The 19,971-nt window shown below is 46.1% G+C and overlaps 1 protein-coding gene across 16 annotated transcripts in view; it reads right to left on the bottom strand.

The window, feature by feature from the left end:
• LOC106607239 (supervillin) overlaps positions 1-18,659 on the bottom strand; it is a 29,677-nt gene extending 11,018 nt beyond the window's left edge. For 2 of the 16 annotated variants that reach the window (XM_082976647.1, XM_082976649.1), the window contains exons 1-15: positions 18,529-18,651; positions 10,368-10,958; positions 9,351-9,515; positions 9,029-9,202; positions 8,341-8,375; positions 6,704-6,765; positions 5,352-5,500; positions 3,882-4,116; positions 2,764-3,287; positions 2,367-2,478; positions 1,054-1,104; positions 789-851; positions 529-603; positions 283-439; positions 90-179 (exon numbers count right to left, since the gene is read on the bottom strand). In XM_082976647.1, the coding sequence (XP_082832773.1) occupies positions 90-179; positions 283-439; positions 529-603; positions 789-851; positions 1,054-1,104; positions 2,367-2,478; positions 2,764-3,287; positions 3,882-4,116; positions 5,352-5,500; positions 6,704-6,765; positions 8,341-8,375; positions 9,029-9,202; positions 9,351-9,515; positions 10,368-10,690 (2,215 nt within the window). In that variant the 5' untranslated portion in view covers positions 10,691-10,958; positions 18,529-18,651. Of the gene's footprint in view, positions 1-89; positions 180-282; positions 440-528; positions 604-788; positions 852-1,053; positions 1,105-2,366; positions 2,479-2,763; positions 3,288-3,881; positions 4,117-5,351; positions 5,501-6,703; positions 6,766-8,340; positions 8,376-9,028; positions 9,203-9,350; positions 9,516-10,367; positions 10,959-11,757; positions 11,923-18,528 lie in introns of those variants that run through there. The other 14 variants (XM_014203991.3, XM_045720603.2, XM_014203998.3 and 11 more) reach the window with 14 other exon arrangements.
• Positions 18,660-19,971: the final 1,312 nt, after the last annotated feature.

The following is a 19,971-nucleotide window of genomic DNA, read 5'->3' as shown; positions in this document are numbered from 1 at the left end:
GAGAGGCGAACCAGAGGTCAGGGAAGAGGATCTACAAACACAAACCGGACACAAACATCTTTTCTCCTTTGTGGATGGGGTATTTTTACCTTCATATGGGCATGATGTTGCTCCTGTGGAGGGTCTCTTAGTGTGAGGTGGAGGGGTCTCGTGTATGTCCGATACAGGGGACACCAAACCTGCAATGGGACGATCCCACACAGGTCTGAGTGAGGGAAAGAAAGAGAGAACAAGAGAGAGAGAAAGAAAAAAAAAGGAGACAGAGAAAGAGGGAAACCTCACCTCTTTTCGCCAGGCGTCCGGCCACAGTGTACTGGGCTGAGTCGTTGGCGGCCCCTCTCCCTCTGGTCTTCCACTGCTCCTCACTCTCCTGTAGGGTTCTCATGCGCTCAGCCACCGACGCCTGTGGCAGCTCCTCCTCTTCTACTGGTCTAGCGTGCTGCATGGGCAGAGACAGGGATCAGCGACCGTACAGTAACACCTACCAGTGTGTGTGGGTTTGCGCGCGTGTGTGTGTGTGTGGGTCACCTTCTGTCTCCATTGGGGCTGAGAGAGGGGCTGGGTAGGAGAGGATACCTCCTGGGCCTCAAAGGAAGAGCTGGTCTGAGGAGGGAGAGAAAACAGGATATATGAAGGGGAACTACGTCAACTTGTTTCACTGCAGTATCAACACAACTCAAATCACAGCACTCCAACAAGTACATTTAAATGGAATATTGAGGGGCAATGGCATGCAATGGACACACTTCACACTCATTACCTGAACGTGTGCTTGCACAAACACTCACCTGATTGTAACACATGACATATTGAGGTGTACTGTTAGAATAGACAGAGGAAAAGACAGGATCCTGGGAGGAGGGGAGGAGGATAAAGGAATAAGCCCAGGATTGGGTAGAACAGAATATAATAGATTTGATATGACTTGGACTAGCAACATAGTCAACAAACCAGGCTAATAAGTTCGGTTGAAATAACCAAACACAGAGGTTTGTAGGCAATAGGGTGCACTATGTAGGGAATAGGGTGCCACAGAGCCAGTACTCCGCTTACCCAGCACTGAGGGTTGACAGCTGGTGCATCATGGGAGATCTCACTGTCTTCCTAGAGGGGGCAGCATTGGAGCAGAGAGGGGGTGTGGTCAGCAAAGCCAAGAAAAAAATAGGGTGAGAGGAGCGAGCATAGCATAAAAAGAGATGGCAAATAGGAGAAAGAGAGGGTGAAGAGCGATGAGAAACATCCACAAGGGTATGAAGGTCTCTCTCTCTCTCACACACACATACACACAACACAGATAAGTGTCAACACTGTCTAGCTAAGGGGGCCTAATGGGGTCAAGAGGGTGTTCATGGAAGCCTCTATCTGTTAAGTCTATCTGATAACATTCCATGTCATTCAGAGCCATTCAGCCCATTCCTGGGCCATAACACCAGTAGAAGCTGCACCCATATCTAAGTAACGCAAGGTAGCTCTCAGTGATTGAATACATAGTAAGGTATAGGGCTAGTGTAGGGCTGCTATGACATTAAACACATACCATAGTAAGATATGGGGCTGGTGTAGAGCTGCTAGGATGTTATGATGCTCCTTTGGTCTCAGTGGAATGGCAAAACTACAACAAACTCTCATATTAAGCACTCTGCTTTCTGAGAGTGTTTATCTGTTCAACCTTCATCAACAGAAAGGACAGCAAAGTAACTCCTCCTACCTGGCCACGCACTACGCACCTTTTAACGGTTTCACCTTTTTCAAAATAAATATACTATTTCGATATAATTTTGGGGCAGTGTGCGGACAGCATCCCCTCTTTTAAAATGCCTCCCAAATCGAGGCCAACTCTCCTGTGATCTGTCCCCCTGTTGACCCTCACCCTCCCCTCTTTCCCTGACTGACAGGTTACACTTAACCCACTGGTTCCAGACAGCCACCCCGAGGATTAGAGATTACAAGTGGAAGACAGGGCCTTTTCTCTGGGCTGGGCTGGCGTGGAGTGTTACAGTGGGGCCAAGCCATAGTATCACAGACCCTGGGGACTAGGGATTGTCTGGGAGCCTCCTGTGGTGGATCTATCTATCTATCTGACTGAGAAGGATGTGTCCACAGCTGTCCGCTGCTCTGCTTTCCAGGCTAAGACTGGATTTGCCCCAGTGGGATTCTGAGCCTACATATTCAAGATGCTAAACACAAGTGCAGACCCAAATCAACTATAAACACCCAACCAACTGGCTCCAAAACACATGAGCTCAGTCCGTGTGAGATTTCCAATGCAAATCAGTGATGTCAGCATCTATCCACTGCCCACCATTCCCAGTAGCTGCCTGCTCTGACTGAGGTCTGAGGTCCAGTAAGATGGCCGCTGGTCTTACCTTCCTCTGGTCCGCCAAGGTCACCTGGACGTGTTGTCTGGGAGGGGTGTCTCTCCTCACCCTGCTCCCCCTCTCCTCCTCCTCTTCCTCCTCCCTGGAAGCATCTGACAACCTGCACAGAGACAGAGGGGAGGTCTAAGAAATAGCAATGCAAATCTCTCTCTTGTGCTCAAGCTCGCTCACACACATGCTCGCTCGCTCGCACACACACACACACGCGGCGTGCGCACACACCTAAAAACACAAAGACAAACCTTCCATGACACTCAGCAATAGAGATCCCTCCTGCAGCCCACAAATTTCAATACACGCTCAGGGTTACAACATTCCATCAACGTTCACGCACAAACACATAATTTAAAAGGCCTGTATGTTGGCTTTTGTGTTAATTGTGTACCTGTCTCTCCCAGAGGTGTTCCCAGGGGGGTCCATCTGCCTCTCCTCCTGGGGGTGACCCTGCTCTGAGGAGGGCCTGTCTGGGGCACACACGGCCACCGTCTCCCTCCTGTTCCTGTTCCTCTGTCTCCAGGGGGCAGAGGAGGCTGGTCTCTCTCTACGAGGCACTGGTACATTATCATGTCTCTCTGCCCTCCTCTCCTCCACCCCATTCCCCCTCTCCCCTCCTCCATTCTGGTCCTGCTGTCTGCCCTCCCACATAGTGTCTCTGTCTCGGTCCCATTCTGGTCCTCCAGAGGGGCTCTTCCTCAGGATGCCTCTGATCTCTCCTGGCTCAGAGCCCCTGCGCTGCTGCAGGCCCTGCTGGGATGGGTCAGGTCCTGTGTTAGGCTCCACGTCGGCCCCGGGTCGAGGCTGGGCCTGACGCACCTCACTGGGCCTCAGGTTGATGGACTGCTCCTGCTGCCGGTCGGAGAGGGTGGGGGACAGGCGAAGCGGGGGCAGCTGGATGGGGCCTTTCTGGAGCTGAGGGAGGACAAAGCGAGGAGAATACTGTCAGAGACATGGAGATCATAGATTCTACTCATCACAATAGTGTAAATTAGTATGAAAACTATAAGAAGAGGTTACTACATATTTCTGAGTTATCATTTTGGACCTGTCTAATTTTAGTGTGATTGAATTGGGCGCTGGTGTAGTGTTACCCTCTGGACAGAGTTATGGTCGACATTGGTTTGATACTGATCAAATAAAACTATTGATCAATCCAGTGCTCAGAACAGTTAGAGGCACAGAGTGTGACATTCAATATGGTGTACATACACTTACTCACCCACTCATGCTCACGTCAACATCCAGTATACACACACACACACACACACACACACACACACACACACACACACACACACACACACACACACACACACACACACACACACACACACACACACACACACACACACACACACACACACACACACACACTGAATCACCTGTGTCACAATCCGTATTTCTCAGTTAAAGAAAGACACACGCACACAATTGCCAATGTCATCTCTAATATTCCCTTTTCCATTCCTCTGAGGATGTCTTTCTTGGTCCCACACCCACTCTCACCAGGCTGACCTCCTCCACGGTGATGGGCTGTGTGCGGTAGCGTGCCCCCTTCTGCCTGCGTCTCTCTGGGGGGGCATGGGGAGCGGCGTCCCCCTGGTTCCCTGGCAGGGACAGCTTGTTGAACAGAGCCAGCTTCTCACTCATAGTCAGCTTACTGTTCTCATCGTCCTCCACCGCCTCTGCCTCGGCCTGCACAGCCTGGGCCTCGCCTGACTCTGCTGGCTGGGGGGTGCTGCTGGGGTAGATAGGTAGGAGAAGAAGGATGGTGAATGGAAGTCATGGAAGAATAGTTAAAATAGAGAAACACCCCTGTTAATTAAAATGCGGACTGACGGGAACTGTGGAACACAATGTGAGATATTTGCAACATTAAACCTGTTAAATGTAATGGCAAAATGTAGATTTCTGCCTAAATAGACATACCTAAAATTGTATTTTATCATGAGAAGGCCAATAAACAATACCTAGTAATGTTTAGACTGCGAGAAAGATTAAAATCTCACCTTACTGGTAAAAATAGGTATAAATTCCTGAGGAGCAGTCACTTTTGAGGACACACGCCCAAGTACACAGTCAAAAAAAATAAAAACATGAAATATTTTATATGATGTATTTTCTATTCAACAAATCTGTATGAATAGGGCTTGAAAATATTATATGCTTTCTAAATATAGTACAATCAAATTACAAAATGACTAACTGTAAGATTTCACCTTCCTTGTATTTGTATGTTTAGTGTTAGAAAAATGATGCATATTTTCTTAAGGTCTCTCTTGATTAAAACTTCTGAACATCACACAGGGTTCTAGCTTGGCATCCTGAACTCGTTAGGAAATCACCTTTCATCTCATATTAATATTGTCCATCTATCGCAAACAGAAAGTGTTTTTTGATTATAATCTATGAACTATTTCCGATTACTTTGATAAAATTGGCTATAAATTGATATCCGAATGTGCTAGAGCGATGAACCCACGCTCTCCTGCTGCACTAGGATCTAAAGGATTGCAGGCATGTGCTTTGTCAGTGGCTGTGATGCGTTCAGCCAGGAGTTGATGGACAGTCGTAAGAGCGAATTAAATGGTAGGCGGGACATCCCAGCTTCAAGTGGTATTAAGATGTCACAGCCTGAGTTACACAAGCGGAAGAGGACTAGGGCTACTGCTGAATGCAAGCCATTTCGACCTACGGTGTCCACACATCGAATTTATAAGCACAAATGTTGGTCGGAACCGGTACCAAAAGCACGCTAGTCCCCTCTTTAGGGGAGTTTACATCTAAGCGGTACCATACCGAAAGCTCTTAATATAACCTGCCTTCCATATGGATTCCACAACCCACTGGGCAAGGAATTTTAATGTGTGAGAGGCCAATGTTTTTTTGCATACGGTCTGCCAACACCTCACTGCCAACAGATGCAATATATCCTTGTCCATTGACCACCGAGGTGTGACCCTTGACCCTGCTCACCTGGTGGCCACCACCATCTCCTCACAGGTAATTGGCTGAGTGAGTGAGCGGTGCTCGTTGCCGCGGCGTCCTCTGCGTTCATACGTGGCGCTGCCAGAGCGAGGCTTCAGAAAGGAGGAGGCCTCAGGGGCTGCTGTCTTCTCTAGCTCCTGCAACAGAGAGAAATAGGGAGAAGTGAAACAGAAAGCGAGAGAAATAGTCATTCATAACATTTATGTTGATAATTGATACGTAATATCTGACCATTACATGTTACACAATCATGCCTTTCCACAGGTGTATAATCAACATTTAGATCAAACAGAGCATATAATGGTTGAAATTACTGAGAAATTACAAAAATGTCCTCTCCTTTTTCATCTCTTTCACTGAAAGTCTCTCTCTTTCCTAGCATGTGAATGGAGGTGTAGTACTGTAGGCAGCGGACGTGGGTGGGATAGCTGGTGAATAAACCAGGGATCTGTAAGGTGCTGTGGGTGGCCTATGTAAGAAGGTAGAGGAGAGGGATAGAATGCCAGGCCTGCAGGTCACACTGTAACCAGAGCTCCCTCAGTAGTGTACCTTTACCTCCCTGTCCCTCCCCTTAGTCCCCTCCCTCCTGGCCCTGCCTCCCTCCTCCACCAGCCAGCCTGACAGGAGATAGCTACAGGCTAATTACAACCACCTGTTAATGCCTGTTCATGGCTTGATAGTCCCTGGCTACTTTTCACCTAGGTTTCGACAGATGCTACGTGACTAAAACCCACCAGGAAGTGAAATATTGGTTAACAAGACAGGCTGCCAACGGCTACATAAACAATAACACATTGGCCAATGGGAGTAAACTAAGAACAGAAGGGTCCTTCTGCATGCACTCTGTGGTCTGGCTTCCTATATGTCCTATACTACACTCTGTCTGCATACCTGGTCTTATTTAGGCACCATGTAGCGATATATAGTACAGTACTATTATACAAGGCCCTGTCAGAGAGCAGCACCTGTTTGGCCATTCATATTCCTCAACATTCGTTCGGTGTGTTCAGCTCTGCATGCTCAGCTCAGCCTGCTGGCTCATCATGCGTTGCTCCGTGACTGTAAGGTGAGCAGCCGCCAGGACTGCTACATGAGATCTCTCTCTCTCTCCCCCTCTCTCACTCTCGCTCTCTCTCTATCCCTCTCTCAACATGGACTCTGTTGTGTCTGTTTATGTGCAGTTGTGAGACATAAGCCCTGTGTAGCCCCCCTGGTCTCCATGGTGATGACCTTTTGTGATCAGGCATGGAGACGGACAACATGGTACAAGGGAACAGGAGGGGGTTCCTGGGACAGGGTCCTGTTTCACAGCAAAGGCTGAGCTAGATGGGCGTGCTTACTTTAAACAGAGACATCTTGGCCGCCACACTCATCTTGGCTCTGTCGTCTGTCTTCACATCAGCTGGGGGGGGGGGGGATTCATGACATTAAATATATACATCCAGTCAGGCAAACAGAGGTAAATACATTAGAGTTAAATACATGCACACTCAAAGACACACCATGTTAAAATGCTAAATCCCTGTCAGTCTGTCTGTGTCATCAGCAGGGATATAATTTTGGCATCACTGAGTCTGTCAAACACATTAACCCTTTAAATAAAAATAGGCAAACAAAAAAAATGTAACAGCACCCAACACGCCTTTTGATCATACAGCAAACTCACAGTCCCTGTCATACAGCAAAAAAAACAGTTAACCTGCTCATAGTAGCAGTCAAGCCTGTCAGTCCACCGCGACACAACGCGACAGACAGATCTCTGTGACTGATCCCTTCGTGCGAGGCCCCCGCCCTGCACCTGGCCCTTACTACACTGTCACATGGCACCACCACCACTATCTCTCAGCTGGCACCGCTAGCTGCCTACTTCTTCTCTCACCTGGCTTGAACTTAGTGACCCCACAGCTCATCCTTTTGACCAGGCAGTTGGACAGCAACGCTGATGGAGTGAGTGTCAACTGTCTCTGTTGTTTCTAACACCGCTCTCAATGGCCATTTAATCATGCATTTTAGGTGGACAGCCAAATCAATGCATCAGTGAGAACTTATTGGACAGCTACTGTGTACAAGTGGGGACTATTTTTTTTTTTTTTATAGTGGCGGTGTGGTGCTCAGGCATGCTTTTATGGCTCATAAATCCATCCCCACCGAGGAACTTCAACATTCTACCGTCACTCTGTTCCCATCTGGGTCTGGTGGAGTGTTTAAAAATAAAATCCCTTGATTTATTTGATGTTCTGTTTATTATAGATGTTCTAGAAAGGCATCTCTGGAGCTGGGGTTGAGTGTAAGTAGAGATCAGAGTATATTCATCAGGTGTGCTGTTATGAACGTACTGTTATACAGTAACTATTAGTTGATATAGGTTTGTGTTTTTGTATTATCTGTTGTTTTTGAGTGAAAATAGAAGGGAAAAAACTGTTATTCCTTCTGACCCTGTGTTGTCCACCCCATTTTTATCTTTCTCTCTGTCTGTCTGTCTCTCTCTCTCGCTCAGCTACAGTGTGATGACAAACGCCTATTACAGTAGCCTGCTGAGCCATTTTATCACACGCTACTTGTAGAGACAAGTGCTGATCAGAGCGCTTTGCCACCTCCTATCTCCCATGTCGGCATTTCTGTGATCGAGAGAGAGAGTGGAGAGAGAAAGAGAGGGGGGAGAGAGAGAGAACAAGAGAGAAAGAGAGAGAGCACCTGCTCTTCTTTGTCACTGTGTTAAACATTATCTCTGGCAAGCCACACAGCACTATGCCTGTTACCCTCTCTCTATCTCTCTCTCTCGCTCTCTCTCTCTATTTTTCTCTCTTCTCTGTCCCTCTCTGTTTCTCTCTCTGTCTCCCTCTCTCTGTCCCTCTCTCCCCCCACTCAGTTAACACAGAGGCAGTACAGAGGCTGTACAATAGGCAATGGATCAGCCGTTTGTGTGTGGCAAAATAAAACAGGCCATGTGAGAGCCAGGTGGGCAGGGGTTCGTTACCTTTCGCGTTCTCCTCTTCCTCTGCTTCTAGCAGTCTGTGGGGCACAGAGAGAGAGAGTGAGAGAGAGAGAGAGAGAGAGAGAGAGAGAGAGAGAGAGAGAGAGAGAGAGAGAGAGAGAGAGAGAGAGAGAGAGAGAGAGAATCAACACGATGTCATTGGCTGAAACATGCACACAAGACAAAAGATGAAAGGAGTTTGACCATGCTCATTCCTGCCTGGTGTAAATCTCTCTTTTCACTCTCTCTCTAATGTCTGTGCGGGTTACTGTATCTCACACACAGACCCAGGCTCCTGGGTCATATCTGCATGCTTAACAAAGCAACACTGTTCATATCATGGTTGCTATGAAGCGCCATGAACAGATGCAAACATCCACGCAAATCATGCCGCTTGCCAGTGTACCAAGGCCAAACTATTTCAATACATAACCACAAGGACCACCAAAAGAGATGCTCCTCTATGAGAGGACAGTAAATATCTGGAAAGCATTTACATGCATGCAAACCATTATCACACACTATCAAAACAATCGGAAAAGAAGAAAAAGCAATGGCACAAAACACTGCAAACCTCTCCACCTGAAGAGTAACCAAACTAGGGCAGAGTCTTCCAGATGAGCCCCAGGCTTGACCTGCATGCTCTGATATGACATGGTTGATATGGCTGGCCGAAGCACACAGTCCCTACCCGCCGCTCTCCTGCACCTCACAGGCTGTGATCGGCTGTGTCCTGAAGCGCTCGTTGGTTTTGCGGCACCCGCCCGACACCCCAGGGTGGTAGCGACGGGTGCACCGCCGTCCCCCCTCCGAGCCCGGCTTTACAGCCAGGTCAAGGGAAGAGGCGGCACGGCCACTGTCAGGACTATTATCCCCAACCACAGAGGAACAGGGTGAGCATCAGGAGAGAAGGGGAGAGAGAGATAGTGAGAAACTGGAAGCAGTGGGACTGACGCCCACACATATTCAGAATAACAACACACACACAGGCCGTTTCATGCAGCAGACCCTACACTTTCTCAGGCTGTGTTCCAGTCCCGGTCTGCTGCAGCAGGGCACTCCTCAACTGGCCCACCGACACCCGCGTTTGCAGCTGGGCCGCGTCGGGTCCAGGGGGGCCTGGGGGAGCTAGGGACTCCCCCCTACTCAACATGCCGGCAGAGCCAGAAGAACACTGCCTGGAGGCAGGGGAGGAGGTGGGGAGGAGGGAGGTGGGAGAGAGGTGGCGTAAGGAAAGTGGCAAACTCCCACAACTACGCCAATTCCTAAAGAGCACCCCTGACAAAGTATTGTACCTCTTAAAGGAAAGGGAGTCCAGGTCAGGAGGATATAAAACACGCATGGAGGAATCAATGTGATCTCTGCTGTACTAGTACTGCATGACGCTGGGAGTCGGGTTTAGCTCGCTCCGTTTGAATTAGCAACAAAGGCCATAAAGCACAGGTGAACTCTGACAACTGTTTTACGAGGCTGAAAGGTCACAGGAAAGAATTTTCACTGGAGAAGGAGTTTGGTGACTGGTGGGGGGTTGTTTTAGGAGGTGGTTACACATAATATGGTTGTTTCTATTCATCAGTCTGTTGTTAGGGAACAGGGAAAAGGCCAGTCTGTTGTTAGGGAACAGGGAAAAGGCCAGTCTGTTGTTAGGGAACAGGGAAAAGGCCAGTCTGTTGTTAGGGAACAGGGAAAAGGCCAGTCTGTTGTTAGGGAACAGGGAAAAGGCCAGTCTGTTGTTAGGGAACAGGGAAAAGGCCAGTCTGTTGTTAGGGAACAGGGAAAAGGCCAGTCTGTTGGGGCTGTTACGCTACGTGTACATGGCCTGATACTGTATAAGACAGCAATTCACTGATGGCCAGCAGGCATTACCTGCATACCTTCAGCATATCTAGGTTCAGTGGTCTGAGTCAGCATGTGGGGTGACATCACAGTCAGTGTATGCAATCTGTCTGCTGCATCACTCTTTGTCTTCTTGGTGGGGGTTGAGAAGGATCTCCACTACTGGCTAATGGCTACACATGGAAGGGACTCACCTTCGGATGTATGTTGGGTCTGCAGCAGTGTCTGCCTCAAAGCCGTTGGAGACTCTCCTCGGTTCTGACTCCAGAGGGGTGTTGCTCTCCCTCCTGCCCCCCTCCGGCCCCCCCGCTCTGCCGTTCACCCCCCCAGAGAGGATCCTGTCTGTGGAGGGAGGTGCGCCGTCTGAGTTCATGAGAGTCCCATCCCTCCTCACCCACTTGGATGGGAGCTCCTCCATGTTGCCATAGCGTTCTTGTAGCTCCCGCCTCCTTTCGGCCTTGTAGCGGGCAATCCGCTCCGATCTGGGCTCCAAGGCGGGGTTCTCTATAGTGTCCATGCTGCCTGTTCCTCTTCCTGTCTGTTCCTCTCCCTGTCTGTCTCAGTAGGCCTCCTATAACAATGACATGGGCATTGATGACTCAAACCTCAAGAGATTCCCTCCTATGTCACTTCTCATCTAACAGACACCAAATGATAAATGGTCAAAAAGGTCCAAAGTTGGCAGGTAGAACCAATCAGCACCTCCGTTGTTGGCATTGGGAATGTCTTCTTCCAATCAGCAGGCTGTCAGACAGACAAATCATTCCTTTGAGCTCATTGCACTGCTGAGACAGAGGTAGCAATAGAAACATCAGATAACTGCGCCATCTCACTTTCTCAATCAGTTAGCCACACATTCATTCACTACCAGTTGAATAATTCATTCATTGTTTGTTTCACATCCGTATGTTCTTGGTTAAGTCAATCATTACGACATAAACATACCACCAGCCTACAAGTGCACTATTACATCAAATAACATGACGCTATGATGAAACAAAAACCTAAAGAATTTACAGTCGCCCGATTTTACACAAATCTCTCTCACACTCACATAGCACTGAACCAAAACAAACCATACCTAGCTGACATGTCCCTTATAAAATCAGCATCTTGCTTCATCTCATTTTATAGCAGCATGCCATCTGTAGGCAACAGGCTACAATATGATTGCCGCCTCTTTTTTTCCCTTCCTTCCCATGTCGCCCGTCTCTCTCTCTCTTCCTCCCTCCTCTTTCCTGCTGAAGCCCTGTAAGACAACCTGTTGTAGGCTGCTCTGCAAAGCAGGAATCTCCCCTTGCACTGAAACCCTATACCACTGCCAGCCAGTCAGCCAGCCAGTCAGCTCCACTTCAGTCCTACAGTACATGGCTGACTGTCTGCAGGTTTCCCAGTAGAATTCCACTGGTGATCATTAAGACTGGACAAGATCAGTGCCTCTTGCTTTCAACGTTAGTTAGTTAGTTAGTTAGTTAGTGCCTTCCTACGTTAGCGAGCTGAACATTTGGAGACGCTGTCCGGCAAGTGATAAGTTCACTAACAAAACAAAAGATTACATTTATAAAGTATTTTGAATAGGCCTACCCAGAGTTGGTATAGTTCGCTGGTTGTTCAAACCCAGTCATAGATTATGTAGGCTACAGCATTCATTCTGATCCTCTACCAATAACATGGCACTAAACATCTCATTGGGAATGCATGTCCCTAGAAATGTCCCTGAACAGGACTGTCCATACCCACTCATCTGACAAGTCTAATGTCTCTCTCAACAAGCACACACATGCAAAACCCACATCCTGGTTACTAGGTTACCTGGCTGTTTGAACACAAACAAGGATCTGAACCACTAATCAAATATAAATAATGACATCACCACATTTGTATTCTCAATCAGTAGGGACTTGAGCCATTTGATAGGCCGCCAAAAATTGGTGTGCGAGTGGTGTTCTGAAATGGCTAAATGTTAGCGTCAGCATTCCTGTCCCTTTCTCACCACAGCTGAAACACAATGGGGCCTATGGAACAATGAGCAGAGAGAGCTATGGGACTCATAGGACTTAGCACAGCAGAGCTACTGTAGGCTTAAGGGCACTGTACTCTGTGGTGGTCTGTAACAGTCATGGTTTCACCATAAACAGATAAACACAGACATCAATTAGACTGTAGATACACCGCTTGCTCTGGGTGTATTGGGAATGGTGTGAGACAGAGTGTCTTCCAGATTGCAAGCTTATATACGGAAGACATGATTGACTTTTAAATTGATTTTGCATTCCCTCCTCACTCTTTGACTGCAGCTCTCAGACAGTGTGAGCAAGCGACTAACATAGAGCCAGGTGAATCTCCAAATCTGACGATGCCGCAGACGACGGCAAAAGGCCGTGCCACCGAAAGCTGAGCTGTCAGACGCAGTGATCCCCATGGGACATCAAGATCCGAAGGGCAGCTGTGTTTGTGTGCTCATGTGTGTATGCTCACGTGTGTATGTGAGGTCAAGTTCAACACAACCACAAAATTGACTACCATAAGAATAGAGACAGCTTGGTAAGTGTAGCCCTACCTTCTCAAGAGTAAGAGAGGGCAAGATGAGAAACGTCCCAATACCAAGTAATTGAGTGTGAGTAAGACAATGAAGACGGAGACAGAGAGTGTCCATCTTTTGGGCAGACCGGTGCAGAGGTCATGTGACGGGCTAGGCAGGGCTGGATTGGGCGAGAGAGGTTGGTTGCCATTGGAGCTCAGCATGGATCATCAGCCCCTAATCCAGTAACACTAGTTGACAAGCTTGTTCTAAAGCACCTCGATGAACAGACTTGTTAGTACTCGCTAGGAATACACAGAGAAATGAGACTGTATACACTATTTTCCAAGATAAATTTGAATCAACATGCAAAAGAAAGTTCATAGAGAGGTTTTAATGAGGCAAAACGGCAGTTGAGTATCGTATCTCCCCGCATGTCATTGTAAACAGAGCTGAGGTGAAGTAGTCACGGACACTATGTTTTATGTCCCTCTTTTACCCTGGTCCCACACTGACCCTGAGGACACACAGGGCATTGAGGAACTGCTATGAACAGCATTAATGTACGCTATATATACAAAAGTATGTGGACACCCATTCAAATGAGTGGATTTGGCTATTTCAGCCACACACGTTGCTGACAGGTGTATAAAATCGAGCACACAGCCATGCAATCTCTATAGACAAACATTGGCAGTAGAATGGCCTTACTGAAGAGCTCAGTGACATTCAACGTCATAGGATGCCACCTTTCCAACAAGTCAGTTCATCAAATTTCTGCCCTGCTAGAGCTATTGTGAAGTGGAAACGTCGAGGAGCAACAACGGCTCAGCCACGAAGTGGTAGGCCACACAAGCTCACAGAACGGGACCGCCGAGTGCTGAAACGCGTAGCGCATAAAAATTGTCTCTCCTCAGTTGCAACATTCACTACCAAGTTCCAAACTTGAAGCAAGTCAGCACAAAAACTGTTCATCTGGAACTTCATGAAATGGGTTTCCATGTCCGAGCAACCACACAAGATCACCATGTGCAAAGCCAAGCGACGGCTGGAGTGGTGTAAAGCTCGCCACCATTGGACTCTGGAGCAGTGGAAACACGTTCTCTGGAGTGATGAATTAAGCTTCACCATCTGGCAGTCTGATGGACGAATCTGGGTTTGGCGGATGCCAGGAGAACGCTACCTGCCCGAATGCATAGAGCCAACTGTAAAGTTTGGTGGAGGAAGAATAATGGTCTGAGGCTGTTTTTCATGGTTCGGGCTAGGCCCCTTTGTTCCAGTGTTGGGAAATCTTAACACTACACCCTACAATGACATTCTAGATGTTTCTGTGCTTTCAACTTTGTGGCAACAGTTTGGGAAAGGCCCTTTCCTGTTTCAGCATAACAATGCCCGCGTGCACAAAGCGAGGCCCATACAGAAATGGTCTGTCGAGATCGGTGTGGAATAACTTGACTGGCCTGCACAGAGCCCTGACCTCAACCCCATCGAAAAACCTTTGGGATGAATTGGAACGCCGACTGCGAGCCAGGTCTAATCGCCCAACATCAGTGCCCGACTTCACTAATGCTCTTGTGGCTGAATGGAAGCAAGTCCCCGCAGAAATCTTCCAACATTTAGCGGAAAGGCTTCCTAGAAGAGTAGAGGCTGTTTTAGCAGCAAAGGGGGACCAACTCCATATTAATGTCCATGGTTTTGGAATGAGATGTTCGATGAGCAGGTGTCCACATACTTTTGGTCATGTAGTGCAGGACAGTGGCGGCTCCTGAAGGGAGGATGGCTCATAATAATGGCTGGAACGGAGCAAATGGAATGGCATCAAACACATAGAAACCATGTGTTTGATACCATTCCACTTACACAGCTCCAGCCATTGCAACAAGCCCGTCCTCCCCAATTAAGTTGCCACCAACCTTCTGTGATGTAGGAGGTATTACCTCTCTGATTCAGAAGGGTTGGGTGAAATGCGGAAGACACATTTCGGTTGAATGCATTCAGTTGTACAACTGGCTAGGTATCCCCTTGCCAGCGGCGACATGTCATTCAAGGCAGGTGGGGCAACAAATAAAAAGTCAAATAAAAAAACATTTGGGGGGATTGCCTGTTTTGCATGTTATTTTGGCATTAATACGTGTCACATATCAGTTTAAAAACAATGTAAAAAAAAAAGATATATATCATTGAGTTAATAAAGCTGCATACAAACATGGTGCCTTTTTTTCTTCAGTAAGGCAGCTCCAAAATGCAGGTGTTTCAGCCTAGCTCAGTGCTCTCTGTGGTGGTGCGGCAAGCCAGCAGAAAATATGGAGCGTTGCGCCGTGATTGGCTCAGTGTTCTGTCACTCATGGGGACACTACTTCACCGCCAAGTCTAAGGATAGAGCTACAACATTCAAGCCCCTTGGGTGCTGCCATAGAGTTATATTAGAAGTGCCTATCCAAGAAGGCTCAAGGTCATTGGCCACAGATAAAATGACATCAAATTAAGTTATATCTACAATAGCCTTGATTGGACTGATCATGTCAACATCATACTTTCAAAATCTTAACCTGCAGTCATCATCATGAATCAAGTCAACAATATACTGGCAAATAATTTTTTACCTTGTCATATGAAGATAAATATGAACAGAAATTATAGATAAAACGTATTGACTATTGGACATAAACATTGCAAAACAAGTTGGAAATCGCAAATTCAACAATGAGTGGTTTAGAAGGAATCAGTGGCTAACTGCAAGCATTGCAAAGCAATCATTAGCCTGCTATTCAGTGGAGTGGCTGTGGTTGTGTGGTCCCAAGTCTAAAATTAAGGGTCTCTTTTCCTAGTTTAAAATGATAAACATTCAACATTGGTCATGCTGTCAATGAAGCATGATTTGTGCCGCGCTCAAAACAACAGTTAACTCGGAAGTGCAAAATCTGACTTTAGTGAGTTCAAGACCACCGGGAACTCAGGGAAAAATGAGCTACAACTGGGAAAATACGTTTTGAACTTTCATCTCACTCAGAATTGTAAAAATCCTAAACTCTGACCTCTTTCTAGAGCTATGACCTGAAGATCACTGACATCATCATGATTCAACCTTTTACTTCTTCTCATGTTCCAGTTGTCTTGAAAGCACCATAAATCCAGAGAATGGCAGACTGATGACAGAATTTGCCCACGATGTACCGCCGCATCACCTTCCTGTTCAAGTGAGCACAGCACAACAAGGTGAGTCCAAAAATGTCTCATATGCTGCTGCATAAAACATATGTAATATGCCAGGGAGATATGTATACTGTAGCTAAGAAAGTAATACTAAGTGTATATTGTGTAGTAAGCAGTTAGTAGCCCATGTGCCTCACCCTAATAATTTGGTCTATTTTCACCTCTTAATTTCACCTACTGTTCTGACTTGGTGGTGCACATGTAGCCTATAACCTGTTTTTGAGAAATGTAATCATTGAATATTGTAAGAGCTTTCATTGCCTGCTTATATGCCCCCTTTATTTATCCTATGGTTCTGACTTCGTGCACAGGGAGAACACTGTAAGAACGGCCTATGTTCTGAATTCTGTCACTGTACATTTCAAAAGTGCTGAACATATAGTTAGTTATATTGACTACGTCCATTCTAGCTCGCTCATTATTGTCTTATTCTAAATTATGGATTGCCTCTTATCCGTTTGTCGTCCCCTTATGACAGTTTGTACATCTCAATTGTCAGTAGAAACCACATTTGTTTAAGCAAGTCAGCTATATCAGCTATGTTATTTTAGTAAATGAGGCTGAATGAACAGCCTCATTTACTCATTTACATTTACTTAGAACTTCCAGAACAATTGCAATGGATTTTTCCCAACCATGGGGTCTCTGATCTAACATCTTCCCCCATTCAAGTTAAATGGGTGATATGTTAAATCAGATGATGTCACCAAATTCAGGACAGGAGCAGACTGTGAAGTCCAGATTAAAGAGATAGAGAGGAATTACACACGATTAGAACAGTAGCCCCCCCACTGGGCAACAGAGTCATTTAAGAGCAAATGAGTGGTGGCTTCCCATCCACTCTTCCCATTCTAAGGCGTCCGCATGCTTCCCAGCTGAAACAGTTCTGAAGAGTTTGTGCATGTATTATGCCAACTTTTTGTTCGTTCTGGTCTTCGGCAAGGGGTTTTTCGGCTGTTTGTGCACATTCCATTTTTTCTCGAGGCAAGCCAAAGTCGGTAGCCAAAGTCGGTAGCCGAAGTCTACACCCCTTCTTCAGTGATTGGTCAATAGTAAGGATTCTTCAATTAAGTGTTTATCATTCAATGAGAGTCTAATCGTTTCCATGCACATTTTTTTAACTTGAGAAATACTGCACCAAACATCTTAGTTCGATGTAAAAAGATCTCGGCAGAAAATGTCTAAATTAATGACAGATTTCTTGAGTTATCTTAGATTAATTCTGACTATTTTGAGGAAGTGTATAATGGCTTCGGCTTCTCAAGATGGACAACCAGTACTATTGCCACTTTTTTCTCGCTTTTCAAGCGAAGGTCTATTAAGGGAGTATGCGAGCGGTCGGCTAGGCGCTAGCTGAACCGAAGCATGCGTAAGGCTTAAGGGGTGTTACCTCTCTGTACCCATGTTCTGGATAATCACTGGACACAATGGACATGTGATGCAGGTGAATTAGGGATAGATTTAACCAGAGCCTTCTATTTAAAATAAAATGCTCTGGGTTTAAATAGCTCAGAATGCTGCTACCACTGGGGCAATGGCAGAGTTTTGCAGAGCCTATACAAATACACTCTAATTGAGTTTAGAAATGATAACAACTGCAGCTTCTAGGACTTGTGTACACTATGGAACATAATGCCTCTAGAGCAGCTGTAGCTCTCCTCCTCCGCCCCTCATACTGTAACCCACCCCTCCGCCCCTCATACTGTAACCCACCCCTCCGCCCCTGGAGTGATGTGACACGTTAACAGTTGTTTACTGTGTGATATCCAAGTGTGAACAATTGGGAATATTTTTGCTTCACCAATGCCGATGGCATCCAAACTATCTAGCCTAAATCACATGAATTGCATGTGAGTGTGAATGATGACATGACATCACTGTCCCTTTCTGTACATATAGTTCAGTCCTAGTTGATATGCCAGCCCCCTCTAACTTCCACCCTCTACATCAGCCAAAATGCAGTCAGTAGCTCACCACTTCAAGAAAGCACAATGGCAACAAACATCATCACCACCAAATATTTATCCAAAAATAGGATCTCACAGTATAGTACGAAATAACTCGGAAGAAGAAAAAAAATGATGACAAAACAAGACATGAGCCATGGACACGAATGAGAGCAATTTTCCTACTCAAACAAATCTCAAGTCAAATGTTTGGTAAGATAAAGAAATTAGGCCGAACAAGTCGCTCTGCAGTTTGATATTACAGATCTATTAACAGACTATAATCACTATTTGATACCACATGTTAATTAATAAAAAACTGGGGGAAGACCTTGCATTCGGGACACAATTCCTTGTCAGTAACTGACGCGTAATGGACACAATTCGAGGGTCTATTTTCCTTGCCACTCGTGCGCACTGGAGAGGTTTTTCTAACTAACTGTGTAGCTATACGATTAATAGATCAAATTGGACTTTAAATGCAAATTCATTAAATTAACCATGTCCTTAAATGTGTCAGTTTGAGTCGAATCAATCGAGTTGTGTCAAAAGCGCACTAAAACTCAACGGTGTCATTTACAATGAACGAAAAGCTAAACAATGCCCATTGTAAGTTGGCTTTCAACATGTTTTGTTTTAGAAGCCAATATAAAGGAATTTTGCTAGGGTACTTACATGTACTCGAATCGTAGGGGACCGGCTATGGTCGCTAACAGCAGTGACTGGACATTTGTGCGCCGCTGCAACATAGAGAGTGGAAGCCCATTTACGGCGAGCGCAGAGCGCAGCATGTTCCTGTTAAAAATATAACCCCCTCCCTTCGCCCGGGCGCTGCGGCTTGCCACATGCAGGGGCCAAGGCTGGGAGAGCTATAGACAGCAATTGACAGAACCAGTAAAATGTCAGCACACTGTCTTTTAAGCTATGATTGGAATTGTTTTATTTCTTTGCTACAGCATAGGCTACATCAATGTCAAGTCTGGCCATTTCATGGATCAAGATACGCTTGAATAAAGATAACATGAACCCTAAAGACACTTGTATTTATCCAAATTGGACCAATGAATAAAATTCCCCTGTTTGAAAGTTAGCACTAAATACCGTAAGGCAAAGAAATTGGAGAAGTACCCTACCACCTCTAAGTATAGAACACTGCCTCCAGTGCCCAAACAGGCACTTTTCCATTTCACTTAAAGGTAGTCACCGAAATGACTTTGCACAAACAGCAATGCAAACATTGCAATGAGTGAGATGCAAGATGAGCCTGATGCAAAACTTTGCTCTCAAATAGTATCTGCGATTGCGCACAGGCTCGCATCACACTCTTACAACGTGGTAGCCACGGGGCCAAAACAGTGAAGTTTATCATTGCGCTCCAATGCTCCTAGTTGTTGCGGAAATTAACCCACTGTGCTGTTTACTTTGTGCATCTACTGTCATATCGCTGACTCTGCCTATGAACAGGGTACAAGGACCAGAATACATTGAAAGGGGGATCAGATCAGAGGGCTAGGACAGAGGCCCTTGCACAAATTAGGCAACAAGTGAAGGATGCAGCACTGGCAGTCCCACATCTGAAGAGGCCAAAGAATTTGTAAAATAACACCAAGTCACAGGATAACTAGCTTGGGCCACTTCACGTCTTGAACAATAAGAATATATCTGACCTTATATACATCACTGCACTTGAGCCTGTGTGGCCATACTAAGGTCAATGGTCATGAAAGGGTAAACAGCACTGTGGCTTGTGACCACTTAAGGTCGTGGAGGTGGGATAAACATATAGCCATGTCTCTTATACAAAATAGTAAAACAGACATTTGGAAACATGATATTGTGAAAATATCTTCATTAAAATACATGTAAGATGAGGGTGAAATCAAACCAATTCCAATAACAGTTAACAGGTGCTGCTCAATTGAATGAATGAAATGAAAACAGTAACATTGTGAAAAGTACTAACAATGAAATTAATTTACATTTGCTCAATTAAAACAAGATCACAGAATGTTCTCCGTCCTGAAAAAATGCCCCTAACATTAAAATTGTACCTCAACACTTCAAAAGAAAATCTATGTACAGGTATGACCTTTCCAAGTATCTAAACAGAGAATATAT

Source organism: Salmo salar, chromosome 06, assembly GCF_965601325.2.
Source record: "Salmo salar chromosome 06, fSalSal1, whole genome shotgun sequence".
Taxonomy (NCBI): Eukaryota; Metazoa; Chordata; class Actinopteri; order Salmoniformes; family Salmonidae; genus Salmo; species Salmo salar.
This window is presented reverse-complemented; position numbering and strand designations above follow the sequence as displayed.